Source organism: Balaenoptera musculus, chromosome X (genome assembly GCF_009873245.2).
Source record: "Balaenoptera musculus isolate JJ_BM4_2016_0621 chromosome X, mBalMus1.pri.v3, whole genome shotgun sequence".
NCBI classification, from domain to species: Eukaryota; Metazoa; Chordata; class Mammalia; order Artiodactyla; family Balaenopteridae; genus Balaenoptera; species Balaenoptera musculus.
The window spans coordinates 99493361-99515644 of record NC_045806.1 but is presented as its reverse complement, the minus strand read 5'-3'; the positions used below and the strand labels follow the sequence as shown (position 1 = coordinate 99515644).

Here is a 22284-nt window from a genome sequence, read left to right as displayed (position 1 = left end):
AGTGAGCCTCGGGCTGGGGTTTAAGGCCTCCATACAACAGCAGCTGGGCCTGGGGAAATCAGGACAGCACGGGGGATGGTTTCAGACCAAGCCAGGGATGGAGACGTGGAGCCTGAGAAGCAGAAACAGCAGAGCTTCTGGCCTGGGCTGCACATCCGGGTTCCATGGAGACGTACAGCCATCAAAAGCAGTCTGCGGATTTGGATAAGCTGGCTGCACACAGACGAGAAGAGGCTGTGACAGAGACGCTAAGAGAGACACTGGAAAGGACACAGAGACATAGAGATAGAGAAGCGCGAAGAAGGAAGGAGAGGCAGGGACAGAGTCAGAAAGGCAGACTGAGGAAGGGCTCTCGGAGGCCGGGAGACCGCGCCAGCCCCCTCTGTCTACATTGCGCTGCGGCATTTAGTGCAGCCAACGGGATTCTGGGGACCCAGCCATGCCGCTGTGTCTCTCGGAGCATTTCACTTACAGGGAGGCCGCACCCTCCCACGCAGAACCACAGGAAGAAAGAGCTAAAAGCGCCTTCAGAAAACCCCTTCTAAATTTCTTATTTTAAAGCTTTGGAAATGGAGACTCAGAAAGGGGAAGTGACTTGCTCAAGGTCACGGAGCCAGTTGTTGTCAAGGTAAGGGCTAGAATCCCCATTCCAGTGTGGTGTCTGTTTCCTACATTATCTCACGCCAGAGCCCCTTCAACTTGTGGGCCAATCTTCCACTGTCACCAAAGGGCACCAAGCAGGCAGTGGCCCCTCGTTCTGATGTGACATTTTCTATTTTCATGGGACAAAACATTCAGGGAGTGAAAATGCAGACACAATATTGGAAATGATTCAAAGAGAAAAAGAAGAGCCACCACTGCGTTTTGTAAACATCAAAATAACGCGTTTTACCTCATCATAGAACTCTGGATTTTGGTTGTGATGCGAGACAACAGCATAAGCGTTTGTGGTAAAAACAGGCCCCGCAGGTTTTCCATAAATACACTGCAAAAGAAGGAAACAGAGTCACCGCTCTCAATGCCACTCTTTAAACATGATGCTAGGGAACCACATACAGTTAGAGGCATCTGTGAGCCCAGGGTCACGGCCAAGCCCACCGGGCTCTCACCATGAACCTGTAAATTCCAAATCATTTACAGTCACTCCAGACACCACCCCAGACATCGCCTTACTTGGCTGCATGGATGCTTCTGAATTTCCGGCCATCTGAGAAATATAATTCCAACCTAGCTGACAGTAAGAGGCTGAACACTTCTAATCATTCGGAAGGGAAACACTCTCCAACCAGGCCTGGAAAGCTTACTTCTCTCGTGCTATTTGCACTTCTTAATATGAGAAGCTCCCCCTCAGTCGGTCAGCAACATTTGCTGAATGCTCGCTGTGCGGTGGGTAAGGCGAGGAGTTAACAAAACAGAACCAACAGCAGATCCATTCCTAGCCTCGAGGGATTAGAAATTGAATGTCCATTAAGCTACAGACTAGCTTACTGTTCTCTCACTTTATGAGCCACAGTTTAAGAGTCACCGGCTTGCTGTTACACCAATAAAATTAATGGAAGGCTTTCTATGGTTCCATGGAAAGATCCAATTTCATTTCTAGTGTGAGTTTTTCACTTCCATAGGCCTAGTAAGTTCAAGGATGAATATATGGAGTCACTGTGCCAAGGTCCTAACTGCCTCACTCGGGTACTTCAGAGCTAGCCTCCGGGCCAGCTAAGAAATGAAAGTGACACTCCACATGAGTGCAACGCCAGCTCTCCCTAAATATGGTCATGAAGGCAATTTGCAGGCACTGCGGAGAGGTAACCTAAGAATCTTTAAGTATACAAAAGGATACCGCATGGGGGTGAAGAAAAAGTTATTCTCATCTCCACTGAAGGAAGAATCAGAGAACACACACCTAATTTGAGCCAGCTAATTCTTAATTTAACTTAGCTTTCTCTGTGAAAAAACTCTCTTTTCAAAGGTCAGAGCTATTAAACATTCAATGACTTAATCGGGGCTATTCCAGCCTCTTTCCCGAGGTGGTTTAAGTGGAAGATTTGCCATCCATCTGTCTGATTTAGGCTCAAGCTAGAGAAGTTGGGAAGCCAGATAAACACTTTGTGATGGCTAGAAGGTCTGACTTCTCTCTCAGGCCTCTGATTAATGGGCTAAAGAGCCAAAAGTAAAAAGCGGCTATGAAGAGTGAAAATGTAAGGGCACTGTGAAGTGACAGGTATTTAAGGATTGCGGTATTAGATAATGCTGAGATGCTTTTCGTAGATCACTAATTCAAGTTTGGAGGCACCATTTGGCAGCCAGAGACTAGAAGTCATATCTCAGATCAAAGCAGTTATGCTGTGCTTCTGTCAGCTCGAAGCCCGTTCAGGTTTCAAGGAGAAAGGAGTTTAAACTCCCCTGATGGTACCGTTATAAGCTGTCAGGTCATAGGAGAAAACGACCTTGTGACTGGGCATTGGAACAATGCAAAATCAAAGTGGAGCAAAGGCAAAAATCTGGCATATGAAGCTTACCCATTTTTAAAGCTATATATGCTCCTAACTCATTTTGTTATTTCTTAGTATTTAACGCGTTCTTGTAGTTAATGTGTAGGAGTAGAGAAGACGATATAACATTTGTCACATTAGTACATTTTCTTTGACGTTTAAACACATTAAACTTAGCATATGGAACTACCGAGTACCAAAATCTCTATCTCTACTAAAAATGCATGCTTATCAATATCACAAACAAACCTTTAGAGCGCTAGCATCACTTTCATCCGAATCCCGGAATTCCACACAGACTGCGATGTTCCTTGCCTAAAATGATTCATCATTCAAAATGAGTGACAAAACAAAATTATAAATAACATTTTACACCCCAAAATATATAGTTTACACTGTGTACCTTGGCAAATGTTTTCTGGCTATCGTATTTTAACTGCAAGGGATATACATATAGATGGTTTTTGTAAATAGTAAATGGATAACAATATTTTGTCATTTCTGGAACAAACTCTTCAACTTCCACAGTAATATTTTGACAATTCTTTTCAAAAGGCTTCAGGGGCACATATGAAGATGTAAGACAGTCTATAGCAGAAAAAAGAACAGGCAAAGATATAACAATCATTAACACATTCCTGCATTTATAAAAATATACATGATTTGTGTTCTCAAAGAGCAGTTTAACAAATAGAATTCTTAGTGATTGACAAAAAGTTATACAACCACTTTAAGAACCCAGAAGAACAAGTAGGAGTAAGTAGCCTGATGCTGATTTTAGTGAAACCCTTCAAACCAGACGTGGATTGCTATTTCATTCCCAACGTAGAGTGATTTGCCAAATATAACACATCATAATTTTGACAAATTTAAACTCTGCAAAGAAATCCATTACATTTTGCCTCCTGTGACTGCAATTTAGCTTTCACTGCAAATTTCTATTGGTATCAGGGAAGTAACAGTAAATTTATGCCAATTAGCTCATGGCTAGTCATTCTTAAAAAGTTAACTTGGTGCAGGTGCAAATTTTCACTTAAGAAATAATGGCAGCCTTTTGAAACTACAAATCTTATGATGTGTTACCAATGATAAATTCAATCCTCCCGAAAGTGGAAAACACAAAGCCTCAGAGAGGTGTAGAAGCACATGTTATTGAGGTAGCCCCTTGTAGTAAAGGTTATTCATACACTTAAGGGGCTCTAAGACTGCTGGTCCTTGCTGCAGAGCAATACTGATGGAGAAGGAAGACCCCGGAGAGCCAGACCTGAGGACACAATATTTTTCGTTCGGTTTGGTTTTCTATTATAGCGATACTTACAACAGAATATCTGGCGGTATAGAGTAAAGGTACAAAGAAACAAGTGATCATTTCACTACCCAGAGATAACTTACTGCTAATATTTTGGCATATTTTCTTCTAGTCTTCTTCTTATGCATGTTTTATATAACAACACAAAAATCCCACTGTATACAGAACTTTATCCTGGTTTTATTTGGCGTTTTATCTGATGTCTTATTTCATGAATTTTTTGTAAACATTATTTTTCATAGCTGCATAAAGTTTCATGGTATCTGGATACCATAATTGCCTTAACCACACTGACAGTGCTGGGCTCTGGTTGTTTCCAAATCCCCCCGCCCCATATAAACAACACTGCAAAGAACACCTTTATGCATAAACTCCTGTTTACACTTCAAATTATTTCTTTAGGAAAAAAATAATCCATTGTACTCTTAGATGTTTTAAAATGTCAATTGCCACTCTCCTACTTCAATCTTTTCGTGACTTCTCATGGTACTTGGAATGAAATTCAGTCTTTTAAGGAGTTACCATGGTCTTTACAATTCTCTACATGACGTGATTTTTCCTACTTCTCCTACTTCATCTCCTACTCTCCCTTGTGCCCGTCACACACTACACTAGAGCCACATTGGCTCCATTTCTGTTCATACAAACCAAGCTAGCTCCCACCCTCAAGATCTTTACATATGTGACACCCTCAGAGCAGAATGTACAGTCCCAATCACCACATGCTGGCTGGGTCACATGGTGAGCCTTCATTGGCCACCCTTTTTAAAGCAGCCTGCCCAACCACAGACTGAAATTATTCATTTATTTGTTTTCTTGTTTAATGTCTGTCATTCCTTCTAGACTGTAATCTCCATACTTGCAAAGCATCTGGTAAGTATTCAATAAAGTTTACTCAATAAATGCTTATTCGGTGAATAAATGGCTAGATAGAATCTCAGAAATGGAATGCCTTAGTTACGGACATTCATGGATATCTACTGCCAAATTGTATTCCTACTCATGATGGGGGACGGTGCCTGGCCAAAACCTAGCCAGCATTAGACAGTTCCACTTCATTTTTGTAAATCTGATAGATGAACAAAAACATCACAATGCTTAAATGTTTACCTTTGTGTTAGTGGCATAATCACTGAGATTGGACATTTTAAAATTATTTACAAGTCATTTTATTTCCTGCAAATTGTCTTTTGTGTCTCCTGAGATCATAGATTCTTTAGACAAGAAAAGAGATTCTCCTCCTTTTGGATCCCTTCGTTGATGAAACTTATCCAAGGCAAGAGGAGCAGAAACTCACTGGAGCACACTCACAACATCATATATAATACATGAAACAGCACCTGATAAAATCAACTTAATTCACTTCCTAATCTGTAACTATTTACCACGTGTCCTGGGTTGAACAGTGTCCCACCAAAATTCATGTCCACTAGAAGCTCAGAATGTGACCTTATTTGGAAATAGGGTCTTGGCAGATGTACTTAGTTAGGATGAGATCATAATGGATTAAGGTGGGCCCTAAATCCAATGACTGGTGCTCTTAATAGAAGGCCATGTGAGGACAGAGGCAGAGATTGGAGCGATGCAGCTACAAGCCAAAGGATGCCAAGGATAGTCAGCAGCCACTAGAAGCTAGGAAGAGGCGAGGAATGGTTCTTCCTTAGAGCATTCAGAGGGAGCATGGCCCTGCTGACACCCTGATTTTGACTTCTAGCCTCTAGAACCACAAGAGAATAAATTTGTCGTTTTAAGCCACCCAGTTTGTAATACTTTCTTACAGCAGCCCTAGGAAACTAATATACCATGTAAACCTCAAGAAAAACACTGAGAAGATAAAAACCTGAGATTCAAGCATAACTCTGTAGGCTTATTTGCAATATGTAAGTTCTTACTTGATAAGTCCACAGGAACACATTCTACTGTGATGTTTAGCTGCCCAGGAATAATCTGCAACTTGGTCTTCTCTGGCCTAGGTGTAAAATAAGAATATTTTATACTTAAAAATATGATTAAGAAGTGCATTGGTTACACTTTATCCAAACTTCCAAATGCTTCCAAATCCAAATGCTCTGAAGCATTTGATTTTTCCCATATATGACTCACATTCAGAATTTGAAGAAATTATAATTCATCTATTATACTGATTTACTGCAGTAACTCCAAAACACTTACTTCTTGTATTCCGAGAGCAACTTGAGAATGTCTTCATTTGAAAGCTTGCTACTGTCTTGTTTATACAAAGGAGAAAATCTCCCATCCAGGTCCAGAGAACCTTGAATATCTTTGAAAATGGGTCTAAAACAGGAACAGAAGGGGTTTTTTAACTCGAAAGTATTGATAAATTAAGATAAAATAGCGGTGGTGGGAGTATAAAATGGTGAAACTATTTTGGAACATAATTTGGCAGTTTCTCCTGAAGTTAAGCATACACCTACCCTCTGATCCTGCAATTCCACTCCTAGGCATATTTCCACATGGTACTTGAACGTTCACAGCAGATTTATTTGTTATAGCCCCAAACTGGCAACCACCCAGATATTCATCAACAGGTGAATAAACAAATCGTGGTATATTCTTACGATGGAATACTACTCAAAATGAACAACTGATACAACATTATGGATGAAACTCAAAAACAGATTGAGCATAAGAAACCAAATGCAAGGGACTTCCCTGGTGGTCCAGTGGTTAACACTTCTCCTTCCAATACAGGGGGTGCGGGTTCCATCCCTGGTCGGGGAGGTAAGATCCCACATGTCTCGTGGCCAAAAAACCAAAACATGAAACAGAAGCAATACTGTAACAAATTCAATAAAGACTTTAAAAATGGTCCACATCAAAAAAAAAAAAAAAAAAAGAAACCAAATGCAAGAATACATACTGCATGATTCCATTTATATGATAGTCTAGAATAGGTAAAAGTCATCTAAGGTCAGTGGTTGCCTGGGTGTGGGTGGGATGGCTGACTGGACAGGAATATAAGGAAATTCTCTGGAGTGATAGACATGTTCTATATCTTGGTTGGGGTGGTAGTTTTATGACTGTAAATATCTGTGAAAATTCACCAAGTTGGACATATAAAATGTGAATTTTAATCAAAGGTAAATTCTCTCTCAATAAAGTTGATAAAAATTGAATCAGATATTTAAGATCAATTTATAGAGTCTGCAATATATATGTAAAGTTTCCAATATGAATTGGAACTATTCCCTCCCCCTCCCCTTCTTCCATTTTTCAAGCAGCTATTTTACTGCTAAATCGGGAAGTAATGTACAAGCACCCAACACACTGGAAGCAGCTATGGCCAGAAGCACAATTCCCCCTGGCAGAACCTCTGAAAATGTGGTTATAGGCATTAACTATTGTTCCTACTTCTAAGCATACCTCCTTTATTTTCAGTAAACAGGGGTTTATCACACATTTTTTAAATACCCCAGCCAAGCCTTTAGAGTGAGGTCCTGCTACTGCTGACAACCAAAATAATTCAGGAAGAAAAAAACAGCATAATTCCGCATCAGAACTGAGGAGCAAAGCTTCTAACTTTGAAGATTTTAAAATTTATTTTTCTACTGGCAAATCAGCATCAAGCAGCTACTGCTATGGCCTGAAGGGGGGCGGGGGGCAGTGTGCCACAGGTGTCCAGAGTGGGCTCTGAACTCAGACGCCATGAGCGCTAGGCCCTATTCATACACATGCCATGTGAACTTGGGCAAGGATTTTTTTTTTTTTTTTTTTTTACTTCAGTGACTCAATTTCCTCGTCTCTAAGATGAGGGAGAATACTACCCACCTCTTTTTTTTGGGGGGGGTATGTATGTATGTAGGTATTTATTTATTTGTTTGTTTGTTTGTTTGGCTGCGCCGGGTCTTAGTTGCGGTGTGCAGGATCTTCGTTGCCGCATTCAGGATCTTTTTTTTTTTTTTTTTTTTAGTTGCAGCATGCGGGATCTAGTTCCCTGACCAGGGATCGAACCCGGGCCCCCTGCATTGGGAGCACAGAGTCTTATCCACTGGAGCACCAGGGAAGTCCCAATACCCACCTCTTAAGGAAGTATACATTAAACACTTAGACCTCTGCCTTATACACTGAGCACTTAATTCCTATAAATAATAACAGCAGCAGCAGCTGGAGCATCACTAAGTATGCTTATATTTACAGGCTATATTTCACCTTCTATAATGCCTAAATATACCACCCTCCACTACTCTTTGCCCTTGACCTATCCTTGGCTATCATTCTTACCAGTCTGCAAAACAAGGACAAGGTGTCTTTTCATCTACCAACATACAATGCATTTTGAGACCTTCTCCCAAATGAAATGATTGTAAATAGTGACAGAAGAGTTAATTAACTTAGAATCTCCTATCCTTATGCTACTCCTCAGCACCCACTGAACGTAACTGATTGAATTATTCAGAACATGGTGCCCTTTCCCCAGAAGTTCCAGTGAGCTGTACAGGCTATACCACAAACAAGCCAGTGAACTTGTACTTCAAAGGGGGAATAAGCAAGAAGCACGTTTTAAGTCATCACTGTAGGTAGACTTGCAAGATCTGGAGAAAAAACATGTAACCCACCATCAGATATGTGGTATAGATAATACACTTCCTAATAGACTACTCCTGAAGGGGTTGCCAAATTTGTCATCAGAAAGCAAGAAAATCTATTAAGTAATTACACACTTGCACTTAACAACAGCATTCTTTGCCTTCTCATTTTTAGTATGTTTTTCAGAATTACTCTATGATGGCTTTTCAAAGCATAAACCCAGCCAACTCTGAAATAGTGGGCACACTGTACATAATTCACTAGAATTTCTGGTTTTCTGGAAAAAAATTCCATCACTTTAGCAAATAAGCTCTGCTTTAAAATGCAATAAAATTAAGTGGTGTCAGTCAGATCAGTAACCCAAGCCAAAGAAAATTTCCCTGAAGCAAGACATTTGAAGAAATGAAAGGTCTTTGAGGCACAGCAAATTCTAAGAGAAAGAATTCTCATATACTGTTACAGACTGAATGTTTGTATCGTTCCCCCCACCCCGGCCCCATGCTGCCAAAGTTCATTTGTTGAAATCTAACCCCCAACGTGATATTTGGAGGTAGGGCCTTTGGGAGGTGATTTGGTCATGAGGATGGAGACCTCATAAATGGGATTAGTGCCCTTCTAAGAGGCCAGAGAGCTAGCCCGCCCTCGTTCCACCACGTGAGGATACAAGAAGTTGGTTATCTAAAACCTGGAAGAGAGTCCTCACCAGAACCCAACCATGCTGGCACCCTGATCTCGGACTTCTAACCTCTGGGTACGAAATAAATGTCGTTGTTTAAGCCACCCAGTCTATAATAATTCATTATAGCAGTCCGAATGGACTGAGACACATCCCAAGTGTCCCAAGATGTAACTGGCTTGTCAGAAACAGACTTCCAAATGCTACTGGGAAAGACGACAGCCCTCAACTTCACATATGAGTGTGAATAGATGGGTCAGGATTATATTTGTACAAACCTGGCAGCCCAGGCAAAGGGCATTCTGTATTGTCCAAGGCGGCTACACACTTGCTTAGCTGTCCTGTGTACCTTCTGGGCTGTCTAAGGGCAGAAATAAGAAGATAGGATCATATTTGTTCAAACTACCAGGGACTCACCCAGAAAAATAATTGCCCCAACTTACTGATATAAAACATCAAAATCTAGGAAAACAATATATAGAAGTAGCTACAAGTAAAACACAACACACATCAGCCACCCACTTTTCAAGACGAAAGTATTTCCTAAAGGTTCTGTGTTTTCTCATCAACAAAGCCCTCATCGAGATATCAGAAGACAGACAAAATAGATGCAGGGCATGTTTTGCACCAAAGACCACTACTGGGAAAATTTAAGCAGTTTTAATGTGTATTTCCTTTCACAACCTGAGCAGGCAGACACTCATCATTCTTGGGAGAAGTTTGTTCTGGGTGCCGTTGACCTTTTTACTCCCAAGATAAAAGCCAAATGACCAAGAATCAATGCAATTAGTTTAGCGTGGGCAGGAACTGCTGTTTGCACAGGCACTGGAAGATGGCAAAGGAGATTAACTGCCTATAGAGTCTAAACAGGCTGTGAAAATGCTGGCTGTATGCTCACCCCTAGGGATACAGAATGCTAGAGGCTTTTATCTATATTGTTCAGAGTTTCTTTTCCCACAACTTAGTCATAGGTCTCCTCAGCATCTCCCACTTAATAAACACTATTGGCACACACAGCTAAATGCTACATATAACAGATCGACTCTTATAAATACTCAGCAGCTGGAGTGCCGCTAATGAACTGTGCCACGAATGCTTTCCCTCTCTGGGCCTCACTTTTCTCATTTATAAAATGAGACGAGAGAACTAGATCAATAATTTCCAAAAGTTTGGAATTCATGATCCAGAAATTTGGATGATTATATGGGTTGCCGACTTTGAAGGCTGCCATTTAAAGCCCCTGGATGGTAAAAAACAATCCCTGCCATTTCATATGTCAACATTTCAGGAAAGACAGACAGGTATAATGTTTAAAAAGTAGGAAGGGCAAAAATCTCAGAATAAAGGACAGCCCTTCGAATAAAATACACTGAAGTTTCATGAATGGCTCACTATCTTGTCTTTCTTTTCTCATTTCATCACAGATAGCAGTAAATTTGAGTACAGACTGGCATTTGGAAACTGCAGGACTGGGTCATTTTTATCCTCCGAGCTCTGACATTCTAAGCCTGTATTGCAGGGCTGGGAGTAAAGAAAGGGTAGCTATTGCCAAGGATACGGTATCAATGAACAGGTGTTGCCTAAAAGCCTTTAGCTCTTACTTTGATAAACAAGCAAAAATCAGATCGTCATGTAAAAAGGACATAAAGGAAAAGGGGAAAAAGTCACGTTCAAGCCTTAGCATGCATATTCACATAGTATACAACATTTTCAGAAAATACTGCATGCTGAGAGAACGTTGTGGGGTTTTTTTGTTTTTTGTTTTCTTTTGGGAGGAATCATTGATGATACCATTTAAAATATCAATAAAAGGCAAATTCTACATCAGGCTGAAATGCTCACAAACGATCTTTATAAATACCTTTGCCGGGTCGGAATTTTTGATGTAGGGTTCTGCACAGTGCGTGATGTTTCCCTGGAGCACCTTTTCAATTCTCGCAACCAGGAAAATTTCAGGATGTGGATTCGTCACTGAGAAAATTCCCTGGAAGAAATTCCTTCCGTTAGACTTTTCTTGAATGTAACCTCATATATACAGTTGTTTGGTTAGTGATTCCTAGTGGTGTGTTTAGCACAGAATGTTGATATTCAACATAGTATCATGTCCAGGGCCCTGGCAATAGACAGCATTTCCTTTCATACAGTTTCCCAGGCTCCCAATGTTCCTTTCAAAATGGATTTTCTATTTTGTCACCAATTTCACGTGTATTAGTCCCCAAAGCACAGGTGTCACCCTGGCTGCTTAGTCTCTTGTGTTCGGCGGTGTTTGCGAGGTGCATCCTTAGGCCTTATCTGTACAGCGTGTATTGTTTGGCTTAAGCGGCATGTGCAAAAATAGCGTGCCTTTCTGAAGTGGAACCGGATATGCATTTTTAAATGTAACTGCCTGTAACTCCAGGGCAATTCCCTCACACTTAACTACTACTGATGGTAGCTAAGAAGGAAGAAAATACTTTACTGCTCTGTATAACATAAAAACTGAATCATCCTATAGAAAACATTCCTTTGTTGCAGTTAAAGAGCTCTGGTGCTCTCAACGTAAAGGTAGAGGACAGAGGATCCAAAACTCCTTTAGTTCCCAAACACTTTATCTCAGGTACCAATGTAGATGCAACCCAAGTTCCATGAGTTTTCTTTGAAGGCATGTGGAACAACCATATCATCTCCTGTTCCAGTTCAGCTCCTTCCAAATATAATGTCTTCCAAATAGCCTGTTAGTTGGCTATGTCCGTTGCTTAAAGGAGTACCACACAAATGAATTCAAGTGTAAAAATCCATCACTGGGACTCTACCAAGTTTTATTTTTCTGCTTGGTATATTACCAACTGTGTTAAGATAGTGTGTTCCAGTTTTCAAAGCATTTCAGACACGGTAGCTCATCTGTTCCAGAAAGAACCCTCTGAGGTAGACAGGAAAGAAGAGAAAACCGAGTGTAGGACGCTAAGTTATTCCCCCAAATCCAGCAGCTTCTAAGGGTCCCGGATTATGGCTGATTTAGCTTTGAATTCCCAAGCAGCAAGCATGGAAGAAAGTGGTTAAAAACTGTTCGGGGAGTCAAATTTCCTGGGTTCAAATGCTGACCCCACCATTTATGGGTTTAGGCAAGTCGTATCCTCTCTACATCTCAGATTTCCCATCTATGAAACGGGGGATGATGAGAGTTAAGAGCGCTTCTGTAATCTTCTTGAGGGGATTAAATGCAGTAACGCACATTGGGTACCTGGTTATTGCCAGAGTAACCCAAAGCGTCTCAAGATCACAGAACTTGATTTTTGGTTCTGCCAGGAGCGTGTTGCCCGGGCTGTGACATGCAGCTGGCAGACTGCTCGAGCGGCTCCCGCAGAAGGTATGCTGAGCAGTGCACCTTGAGTGCGATCTCTTGCTTTCTGATCGTCACATAACTGTGCTAGATAGTTTTCGTGCACCATCTCCCTCAGTCTTCATAAAAACCCTTGAACGCAGGCGCTACGATATACACATTTTACAGATTAAGAAACTGAGGCTTAGAGACGTTCATGCAGTAAGTGGGTGAAGATTGCAGCCAGGGCTTCCAGACAATACACAGCCTCTCAGCCTCTTGACCTAGGCTTCCAACATCTCACGCGATACAGCTTGGCGAGAACAGTAACACCGATTACTGCCATGGCTAACATTCACTGAGCGCCTATTGTTCCCCGTGCCCAGTACTCCAGCCGTTTCCCCACACTGATGCGAGCAACGAATATTATCATTTAAAGGATTTGACAACTGATAAGAGGAAGCTGCTTTCACTCGTTTATCTGTTATCACTGTTACTACTGTTCTGAATAGCAGCCACGTCTTACTGAGCCAACTCGGCAGGCCTGGTACAGAGCCAAGTGCTTTCTAGGGACAGCACACGTTGTCTGAGCCTCACGGTCACCCCGGATGCAGGTGCTATGGTTACCTCCACTTTACAGATGCTGAGGCACAGAGATGCTCACTGACCAACTGACCAGGATTCCGGCCCAGGGGGAGACTCTCTGGGGCTGCTTCGCCTTTTGCCCCAGCAGCTTCGAGCTCTCCCCGTCCCCGGAACACAGAAGGGCAACCAGAGAAAACCCAGGAATCCTGTGCGCGCTGTGAGTCTGGCTCTTCAGGACAAGGCCTCTGGCCCTTCCCTCCTGCCCCACCAAGGAGGCATGGATGGGCCTGCCCCCGCCGGAGGGTGACTCTCACCCACTCCACTGCCCCCTCCCTCTAAAGAACGGGCCAGGTCCCCCCCAGCCCAGTCCCCAGCACTTAGCCCCCAGGGCACGGCAGGGCACGTGACGGCAGTGCCCCCTTTTCACTAGCGCCCAACACCTGCTGCCCCCCAGCGGGGAGCCCACAAGCCACAGGTCAGTTTGGGGGACACGGGGGACTGAGCTCTGTCAGGGCATCTGGGAAGGAACTGCCAGGCAGCTGAGAGTGAAGTAACTGGTCACAGTGGCTGTTTGGTGTCAACGGACCCAGCTTCCTCCCTTTCCTGTGGTCACGCTGTTGCTCCAAGGAGCAGATGGGGAGGGCCTAGAATGGCCCACAAGCCCCCACTGTCCACCGAGCCCTGGAGTGGCCTCTTCCTATAGATCATGCCGCCCCTTGAACAGCCCTGGTGGAGGTGACGGGGTTGCCAGACGGCCCTTTCCAGGAATGCTGGGGAACCAGGCTCTTTCCCTGTCTCTAGGGTGACAGGGAAGCAGTACAGTAGAGGGGGGAAAGCTGGGCTTTGGAGCCTGCTAGACCCAGGCTCAGGTCCTGCTCCTCATCTTAGTAGCTCTGTGACTTTGAGCAAGCCACCTGACTGCTCTGTGCCTCAGTTTCCTCATCTATAAAATGGGGATAGGAATAGGACCTACCTACTTTACTGGGGGTGTGGTAAGAATTAAATGACTTTATACAGATAAAGTACCTAGAGAAATACTGAAAAAAAAATTGCTGAAAAAAAATTGATGAGCTGAGATTAGCGTTCAGATCTGCTAACACCCAGTCTCTCCCTACACAGTACTGCATCCTAGTCCTAAACGGGAGGAAGATGAAGAAAAAGCCTTCTTCAAAAGAAAATGTTCAAATATTGGAGCAAATGACCGCTTCCTGGTATCTTTAGGTGATCTGGAACAAGGGTGCAAAATGATAAAGCCATTTGAGGCCGCTGCCGATCGTTCTCACCTCTCCAGCTCTCATCTATTCCTTTGAAGCCTCTCTCACGTCCCACATCTTCTATGCAGTCTTCTAAGTCAACTCCTGACTCTTGACCCCTCCTCACATTCCAAACTCCTCCACTCCCCTTGTGTTATACACGTCAGCACTTAATTACATACTGCCTGATGTTGTTGACTGAGGTCTTTCAAACAGACCTAGGCTCAAATCCCAGCTTCACCACTACCAGCCAGGTCATGATGGGCAGCTTACTTAGCCTCCCTGATCAGCAGTTTCCTCATCTGCAAAACAGCAATAATTATCCTATTTCACAAGACAATGGTGTTTACATGAGACACCGATGGAAAATTCTGGCACACAAGAGATATGCAAAAAATGCTGATTTTCTTCCTGACCTAGGTTATAAGTGGGATGACACCTGAAACCACAATTTAAACTTCTTGTATTGAACAGACAGCTGAGCACATTGAACTAATGCAGCAAATACATCATTGGCTTAGAAGGACTTATTTGACATTGTGTGGAAAATTTTAGACATATAATTCAATAGCAGGTTCTCAAATACTTGTAATACTGTCTTGCTCAATCTCTCTTTTAGAAGCATAGGCCGTCATAGTGGAATGTTCAAGTATTTGACAACCACAGTCTGAGTAACAAACTAAGAGGATGTAAGGGAATGAGGAGCAACATGGGGAAAAACGACCACAGATCCACAGCCCACAGAGGGGAGTGACAGCACATGTCAAGTCCCCTACCATTGGGCAATCTGTATCAATGAGCATAATCTTTGGCCCTGAAAACCCCAATGCTTGAAATTTATTCTAAGGAGATAATTCAACAAGTGAGCTAACATGTAAGCACAAGGATGCAATAATGCAGTGTTCTTTGTGAAATCCCCAAATTAGAAATATCCTAATGAGCTAAATCAGTGGAATAACAGATTAGCCTTTAATAAGAATGTGACTGATCCAGATAGTGATACAGGGTGATAAACATGATGCTGAATAAATACAGTAGGTATAAAACAGCATGACTGTGATACAGTCTGTATAAGAGTATACATAATGTGTATGTGTTTATATAGACACAACAGAGACATCTAGAAAGATGTTTGCCAAAATGTTAATAGTTATCGTCTGTGGGTGGTGATTTTTACTTTCTTCTTTATTTTTGTACTGTTCTAATTTTCTACATGATAATGTATTTATTTTTATAATCAGAAGAAAAAGGAACAACATTTTTACTTAGGGTAAAATAAATCTTACAATGTGAGCTGCTTTGTTCTGCTTCTTCCCACTTTAATTCTCTGCCACACTCTAGTTTCCTTTCAGTTGCAAAAGTCTAGAAGGCAGACCATCAATTCTGCTCTGCCTAACCTCTTGTGGCGTCCAGTCTGGTCAGAGGTCAAAATGCCAGGGGACTGTTAGGTTCCTTCCAAAGGGCATTCTTTGCCTCAGATAGGACAGGGGAGCATAGCATTACAGCTGTGACACAAGAACTCCTTGAATAAAGAGAGTTTATGCTCCATTAAAACTACCTACTCAGAATGGGAATGGGAGTTAGGGAGGGAAGGTTATTGTAGGGTCAACTTTTTCTTCAAAGAAACGAGTCTTACAGGTACTTATTGCCTTGCTCAAAAGTATGCGCAGGGGTACAGGGGTGTGTCTATGTCATCTGCATTCCATCTCACAAAATACTTCCTTTGAGATTCACATCACGGTCCCACTTCACCAGTGTATTATTAGCATATTTGCTGGTTTCCTTTTTTTCCCCTCCAACTTCAGTCACCAGAAAAACATCTATACACAGACCCTATAAGAGATGGAATGCCCATGAGAACACTGGCCTGAAACCATGAAGGAACCCAAGGGTGTCTCTGTTTCTTATTCTGAATGCGCTACCAAGGCTAAAAGATCATTCCTTACCTGCCTTATGTAGCGTAACTGAGATTCAGCAATTCCATGAATGAAAGACTCCGGTGAAGAGCCTCTTGGGTTTCCGTCACTAGCCAGTTGGGTTGAAGGGCTCCACAGCATTTCACGGACAGATGCGGGATTCAGGTCTACGTGGAAGTCAGCTGAAATCTTACAATTGTTCTTCACATCAAATAAGGCAAGATTGATAAAAAAGGGTTCAACCTGGGAATGAAAACCATTACGTTTTTAAACTATGACTTTAATTTTAGGTGGGGTGGGGGGAGGGACACAAATTACAAAATATTTTTTTTTTAATTCCTCAAGTTTCTGTGATTACAGTTCCTTTCTGAGTTCAACATTTAGCTAAAATTGCATTGTGGCTCATTTGCATATAAGAAAGAGCATTCTGGGGCTTCCCTGGTGGCGCAGTGGTTGAGAGTCTGCCTGCCAATGCGGGGGACACGGGTTCGAGCCCTGGTCCGGGAGGATCCCGCATGCCGCGGAGCGGCTGGGCCCGTGAGCCACAGTTGCTGAGCGTGCGCGTCTGGGGCCTGTGCTCCGCAGCGGGAGAGGCCGCGATGGTGAGAGGCCCGCGCACCGCGATGAAGAGTGGCCCCGCTTGCCGCAACTGGGGAGAGCCCTTGCACAGAAACGAAGACCCAACACACCCATGAATAGATAAATAAATAATAAATAAAAAAAATTAAAAAAAAAAAAAAAAAAGAAAGAGCATTCTAAATAACAGACTATCAAATTTTAACTTCTGTCAGGTATAATTTCACAAGTTATAAATTTTTTAAAATGATGAGTAGAAATCAGAAGCCACATTTAAAGAACTTCAACTGTTCTATGAGTAAATTTTAATTCTCCATAGCCTTATTGAAATTACCCAAAAATAATGCCGGTATTACAGAGTAGAAATAAATCTTCCCTTTTGCTATGTTACAGCTTACTGGATTATACATTTAATAAGAGCTAATAACAGTCAACATCAAATTACTTGACAAAAGCTTTGCCCCATCAGCAATTTTGGAAGACATGATTCCTCTCTACAGATGGCATTTGAAAGCTGGTCACAAAGAGAAATTTCATGCCAGATGGCATAAAGATTAACCCTTTACACACCGAAAGTCTGCTAGTGCATCTCAGCTACTTTGTAAGAGAATAAATCATCACTGTGGATATTTTTCAAAGACAAACTAGAACCCCCAAAAAGATGAACATAAAATGCAGTCTCTTTGGCGATTTTACATTCATAGTTTCAAGTATTCCTAAGCAGCTCAAATGATGCATGACAGCTAATAATTAGAATTTTCTGTGAAGAACAGAATGAATTCACCCTATGAGAATAGTGCGTGAGGCGGAGCTGACTGCACAGCATCTGCGTTCCTCCATGGCTTTGGTGTTCCTTACTCATGGCTATGAGTCAATTTCACAGAAGTCATATTCTCTAGTAGAATTTACAAATTTGAGGACTTTCCAGGTTCTGGAGACATGTCCCTCTTGAATGTAAAGAGCCTACCTACTCTACCTGCTATTTTGAATAGGTAAGACTTTCATGAATCCTCTCAAGATGAAAACACATTCCTATTCTGGCAAAAGAAAGACATGTATGAAATTCTTCCATGTCAAATTTATCGTAACATGTAGCAATGGAATTTGCATGCAGTAAATTAGTTCTCAGAAAAAAATTAAAAAATCTTAAAAAAAAAAAGGAAGAAGAAGCTTCCTTAATGCACTGGTTTAATGGAGGTAGAAGGAAAATTCATACATACGTTTGTGGGTGGTCCTTTTGCATTGTCTCCAACTTGACCCAAGATATTGAACGTTAAATCATGGCAATTTACCAGGAAACGTTTATTGCACTTTTCCTCAAATGGCTTTATATCAGGTTCAATTCCTGAAAAGTCCAACCTCTACAAAATACATAATATGAATCATTTCCCCCCCAAAATAGATATCATATGAATACAGATCTATGCATAAAAATTGCAAAACCCAACAGTTCTCTATCCATTCTTCATTTGAACTCTATTTTTTTATTCAACAAGCCTTTGTAGAGCTCTTATAGTAAGGTTTGAACACAGATAGAGAGAAATCCCGACCTCACCCTCCACCCCGCTCCTCTGACTTCATCTCCTATCCTCCCCCCCACCTCTGTTCAGCCCCATTGGCCTCCTTGGTTATTTCTCCAGCACACCAAGTATACTCCCAGCTCAGGACCTTTGCACTTGGTGTTCCGTCAGGAACCCTCTTCCCCCAAGATAAATGCAAGGCTTCCTTCATTTCATTCCTTCATTTCATTCAAGTGTCCAATCAATTGGCATTTCCACAGAAAGACCTTCCTTAATTCCCTATGTAAAACTATATACTCTCTGAAAGTCTCTACTCCCTTTCTTTAATTTCATTTTCTAACATTATTTTTAATATTTATTTGGTTGTTTATTGTTTGTCTTCCCCACAAAATATTATGTTCCAGGATGGTAGGAATTTTGTGTCTTTCATGAGCTGTGCAGGAGACAAATTTGACATGAATGGATATGGAAGGCAAGAATAACACAATGGCCTCTAACTTGGAAGATTCAGCAGACTGTGATGTTATAAACTTAGATGTGAAATAAAAATGAATAGCAGGTATAGGGGGAAGGTGAAAAGAGATGATGAGTTCAGCTAGGGATGTGTTGAGTTTGAGGTGATGCAAGTAAGTGGTTGGAAAAATAGGAGAGGTGTGGGTTGGAGATCTGGATTTGGGAATCAGCGGTAACTAGGGTGAGGAGGACAAGGCCGGACCTCTGGGGACCACCTACATTGAAATGATGAACAGAGGGAAAGGCATGTGCTTAGGAAACTGAAAATCCCTGAGCTCGGCTTCTAACAGAGCTGGGAGATGAACCCTGGCTGCCACAGAGATATATTTTTAAAAATTATTGGTATTTCAAAATAAAGTTTAAAAAAAGATATTGGGAGTCAAAGAATTCCTCTCACAGAATCCTCCTCCTCAGCTCACCCGGCTCAGGCGATCTGAGTTCATCTGTTCATTCCAATGGTCTGAACAGACTCACATTCTGTGCACAAATGGGAGGAAAAGTATAGACTGTGGGACAACTTACTATACTTTCGATAAGACCAGAGACAGGGTAGATGGGAAATGACTGGATGAATCCGAGCAGAATATACTGCCAGTATGGAAAACTCAAGCCAAGAAACAAGAATTTTTCTCAACTGCCTGAGTATTTCAAGCCGAAGCAGGTATTGTGCCTGCAGAGTCTTGGATAATTATAGCTGTTCTGACCTTGCCTACATCACTGACAAAATTCTCCTTAAAAGGGCCTAAAATATAATATTCGTACCTGAAAGCACGATTTTCCCCCCAGAGTCTATTTATCTACAAATGTGTGGGACTAGACAGCTCCCTCTTGAACACTTATCTATCTGTGGAGCCAGCGGAGGCAAGTCATTGCCATGGAGATCAATTCTAATTTCCGCCCATTTATCTGCTCTCCTTTCTAGCTTACTCAGACAGTGGAATGTGAAGAGAAGCTGGACTAAACCACCCCAGCCCCCAAATCCTTTCCCTCCTGAGGCCTAAGAGTGCAAATGTTGGGACATATGGCCATCCTCAGTAGTTCAAAGTCGGAGCCACCCCCTTCAGTCAGTGTTTCTTTTCTTTTGTTTTTTGTGTTTTTTAAAATTTTTTGTCTGCCTCTTCTTTGGGGGATGCTTATTAGGCATGTACATTTTTAATTTTTTTGGCCACGCCACTTGGAATGTGGGATCTTAGCTCCCCAACCAGGGATCGAACCCGTGCCCCCCTGCATTGGAAGCACGGAGTCTTAACCACTGGACCGCCAGAGAATTCCCCAGTGTTTCTTTATTCTCTACGGTCAGTGGAAGAAAACACGTCTCTAAACACTGAACTCTGGCCAAAAGTGACAGCCGATATTATAGGATGACACTGACTACCTAGAAAAGTACTCGACACACACAACCTGGATTTCTCTGTAGTGAAACTGCCTTCCATAACCAACACTGAACTCAATTTTCTGTCAAACTTTCGTTGCAACTGTGAATTTTTCTCTCACTGTAGCTCACAGATAAACAACTCAAACATAAAATCAGTTCAGTTCCATGACCACAAAAACACTACACCACAGATTTTTTAGACACTAGATTGAGTTTCAACCACAGTCAATTGGCTTCTTTGTATACAATCAAAGAGTCTGACATGTTCAATTAGAGCCCAATCATGATGGTGAGGGGTGGGATCAAAGGCTCAGACATGCTTGGAATGAGTAAATTTCTGAATGAATATCTTAGAACTAACATTCCCAAGGCCTGCTATACCCTTTTTTTTTTTTAATTCATACAACTTACACAAATAATATAATAGTGCTATGGAGGAAAAGGGAGAGGAAACATTTAAAACAAATTTTCCCCAGATAATTTTATTTTCTCATGTGGTGTTTTATTAAGGAAAAACTTTTGCATTATTTATAGACTATATACTTTTTCCATTTCAGACTAAAAACTTTTAGTTAGAAAACTGTATGAAGTGGGGGCTTCCCTGGTGGCACAGTGGTTAAGAATCCACCTGCCAGTGCAGGGGACACAGGTTCGAGCCCTGGTCTGGGAAGATCCCACATGCCGCAGAGCAACTAAGCCTGTGGCACACAACTACCGAGCCTGCGTTCTAGAGCCCGGGAGCCACAACTACTGAAGCCCGCGCGCCTAGAGCCCGTGCTCCGCAACAAGAGAAGCCACCGCAATGAGAAGCCCGTGCACCACAACGAAGAGTAGCCCCCGCTCGCTGCAACTAGAGAAAGCCCTCGCGCAGCAACGAAGACCCAACGCAGCCAAAAATAAATAAATAAAATAAATACATTTATTTAAAAAAAAAGATCAGAGGAGGCTCCTCTTTAAAAAAAAAAAAAAAAAAAGAAAACTGTATGAAGCAAAAAGAAGTGAAAACAAAATCAGTCTTCCCCAAATTATTTTATATTGTATTGACATTTTCCCTGAGGAAAAAACTGTAATGCTTATATAATGCATACTTTTCTATTAAAAAAATTTCACAGATTTTAATTAGAAATCTCATGTAGAAAAATTGAAAAGAAAACCAAAATATTCATCTTCCCTCAAATAAGTTCATTTTCTTGTGAAATAGTTTCCATTAGGAAAAATATCTGTAATACTTATACACTGCAGAATTTTTCCATTTTAAAATATCAGCAATTTAATTAGAAAATATCATGGAATTACCTAAATGGGAAAAGAATATGAAAAAGAATAGATACATGTATATGTATAACTGAATCACTGCACTATACACCTGAAACTAACACATTATTAATCAATTATACACCAATATAAAATAAAAATATTTTAAAAAGGTAAAAAAAGAAAATACCATGGAATTAAATATTAACTACCTATATATCTTAGTACAAAAAGTGCCTCACTCTCATGAAAGAGATTAAAATACGCATGTGCACATAAACCCGCACTTCCCTGCACCACTTTCCATTTAAAGTGAGATACGTGAAATTATCCCAGTTCTACAGGCCTACATCAAAAGTGGAAAATAAACATGTCTCATATGACTTGGTGTTCCTTATACTGTAGATATTCACTGCTACTGGATCACAATTGTATTTAATGGGTTAAAAGCACTGAAACCATTGTTAAGGACTCTTTAATTTATCCATTTTGAGGAGTGAGATGAAGTGAAAAGAATATAAAGAACTGAGAGAAAAAATATATATATATATATGTTGTCCCAAACTATTCGTATATACACTAGTCCTCTTAGTGAAGTTAGCTGTTAAGCTACTTGTTCAAAGTAAGCAAGACAAGTATAAAGCAATAGATATGCCCAGTAGTGCAAAAATCAGTGATTTCAACATTTCAGACATTGTTTATCTGAATAAGCAACTATTCTAGGATTATTTAAAGAAATATATCATTAATACCTGAACTTCCGAGTCAAAAGAAAAGAGGTTCTGTCTTCCATCTCCTCTACTGAGTTTGTTCAGCTGTTCAGTTTCTCTTCCATACTAAAATTAAAACAAACATATATATACACACACACACACACACAAACACAAAACATTACTTCATTTCCTTCAAAACAGTATTAAATGCCATTTAATTATCTAGTTTATGTGAAACTAGCGATCTGCCACAGCTTCA

The 22284-nt window shown here is 41.3% G+C and overlaps 1 protein-coding gene across 3 annotated transcripts in view; it reads right to left on the bottom strand.

The window, feature by feature from the left end:
• The window catches only part of DOCK11 (dedicator of cytokinesis 11), a 188423-nt gene that overhangs the window by 107161 nt on the left and 58978 nt on the right, over positions 1-22284 (bottom strand). For all 3 annotated transcript variants that reach the window (XM_036840277.1, XM_036840275.1, XM_036840276.1), the window contains exons 10-19: positions 22065-22148; positions 17871-18011; positions 16105-16317; positions 10884-11006; positions 9301-9383; positions 5971-6093; positions 5691-5767; positions 2893-3077; positions 2739-2804; positions 893-985 (exon numbers count right to left, since the gene is read on the bottom strand). In XM_036840277.1, the coding sequence (XP_036696172.1) occupies positions 893-985; positions 2739-2804; positions 2893-3077; positions 5691-5767; positions 5971-6093; positions 9301-9383; positions 10884-11006; positions 16105-16317; positions 17871-18011; positions 22065-22148 (1188 nt within the window). The remainder of the gene's footprint in view (positions 1-892; positions 986-2738; positions 2805-2892; positions 3078-5690; positions 5768-5970; positions 6094-9300; positions 9384-10883; positions 11007-16104; positions 16318-17870; positions 18012-22064; positions 22149-22284) is intronic.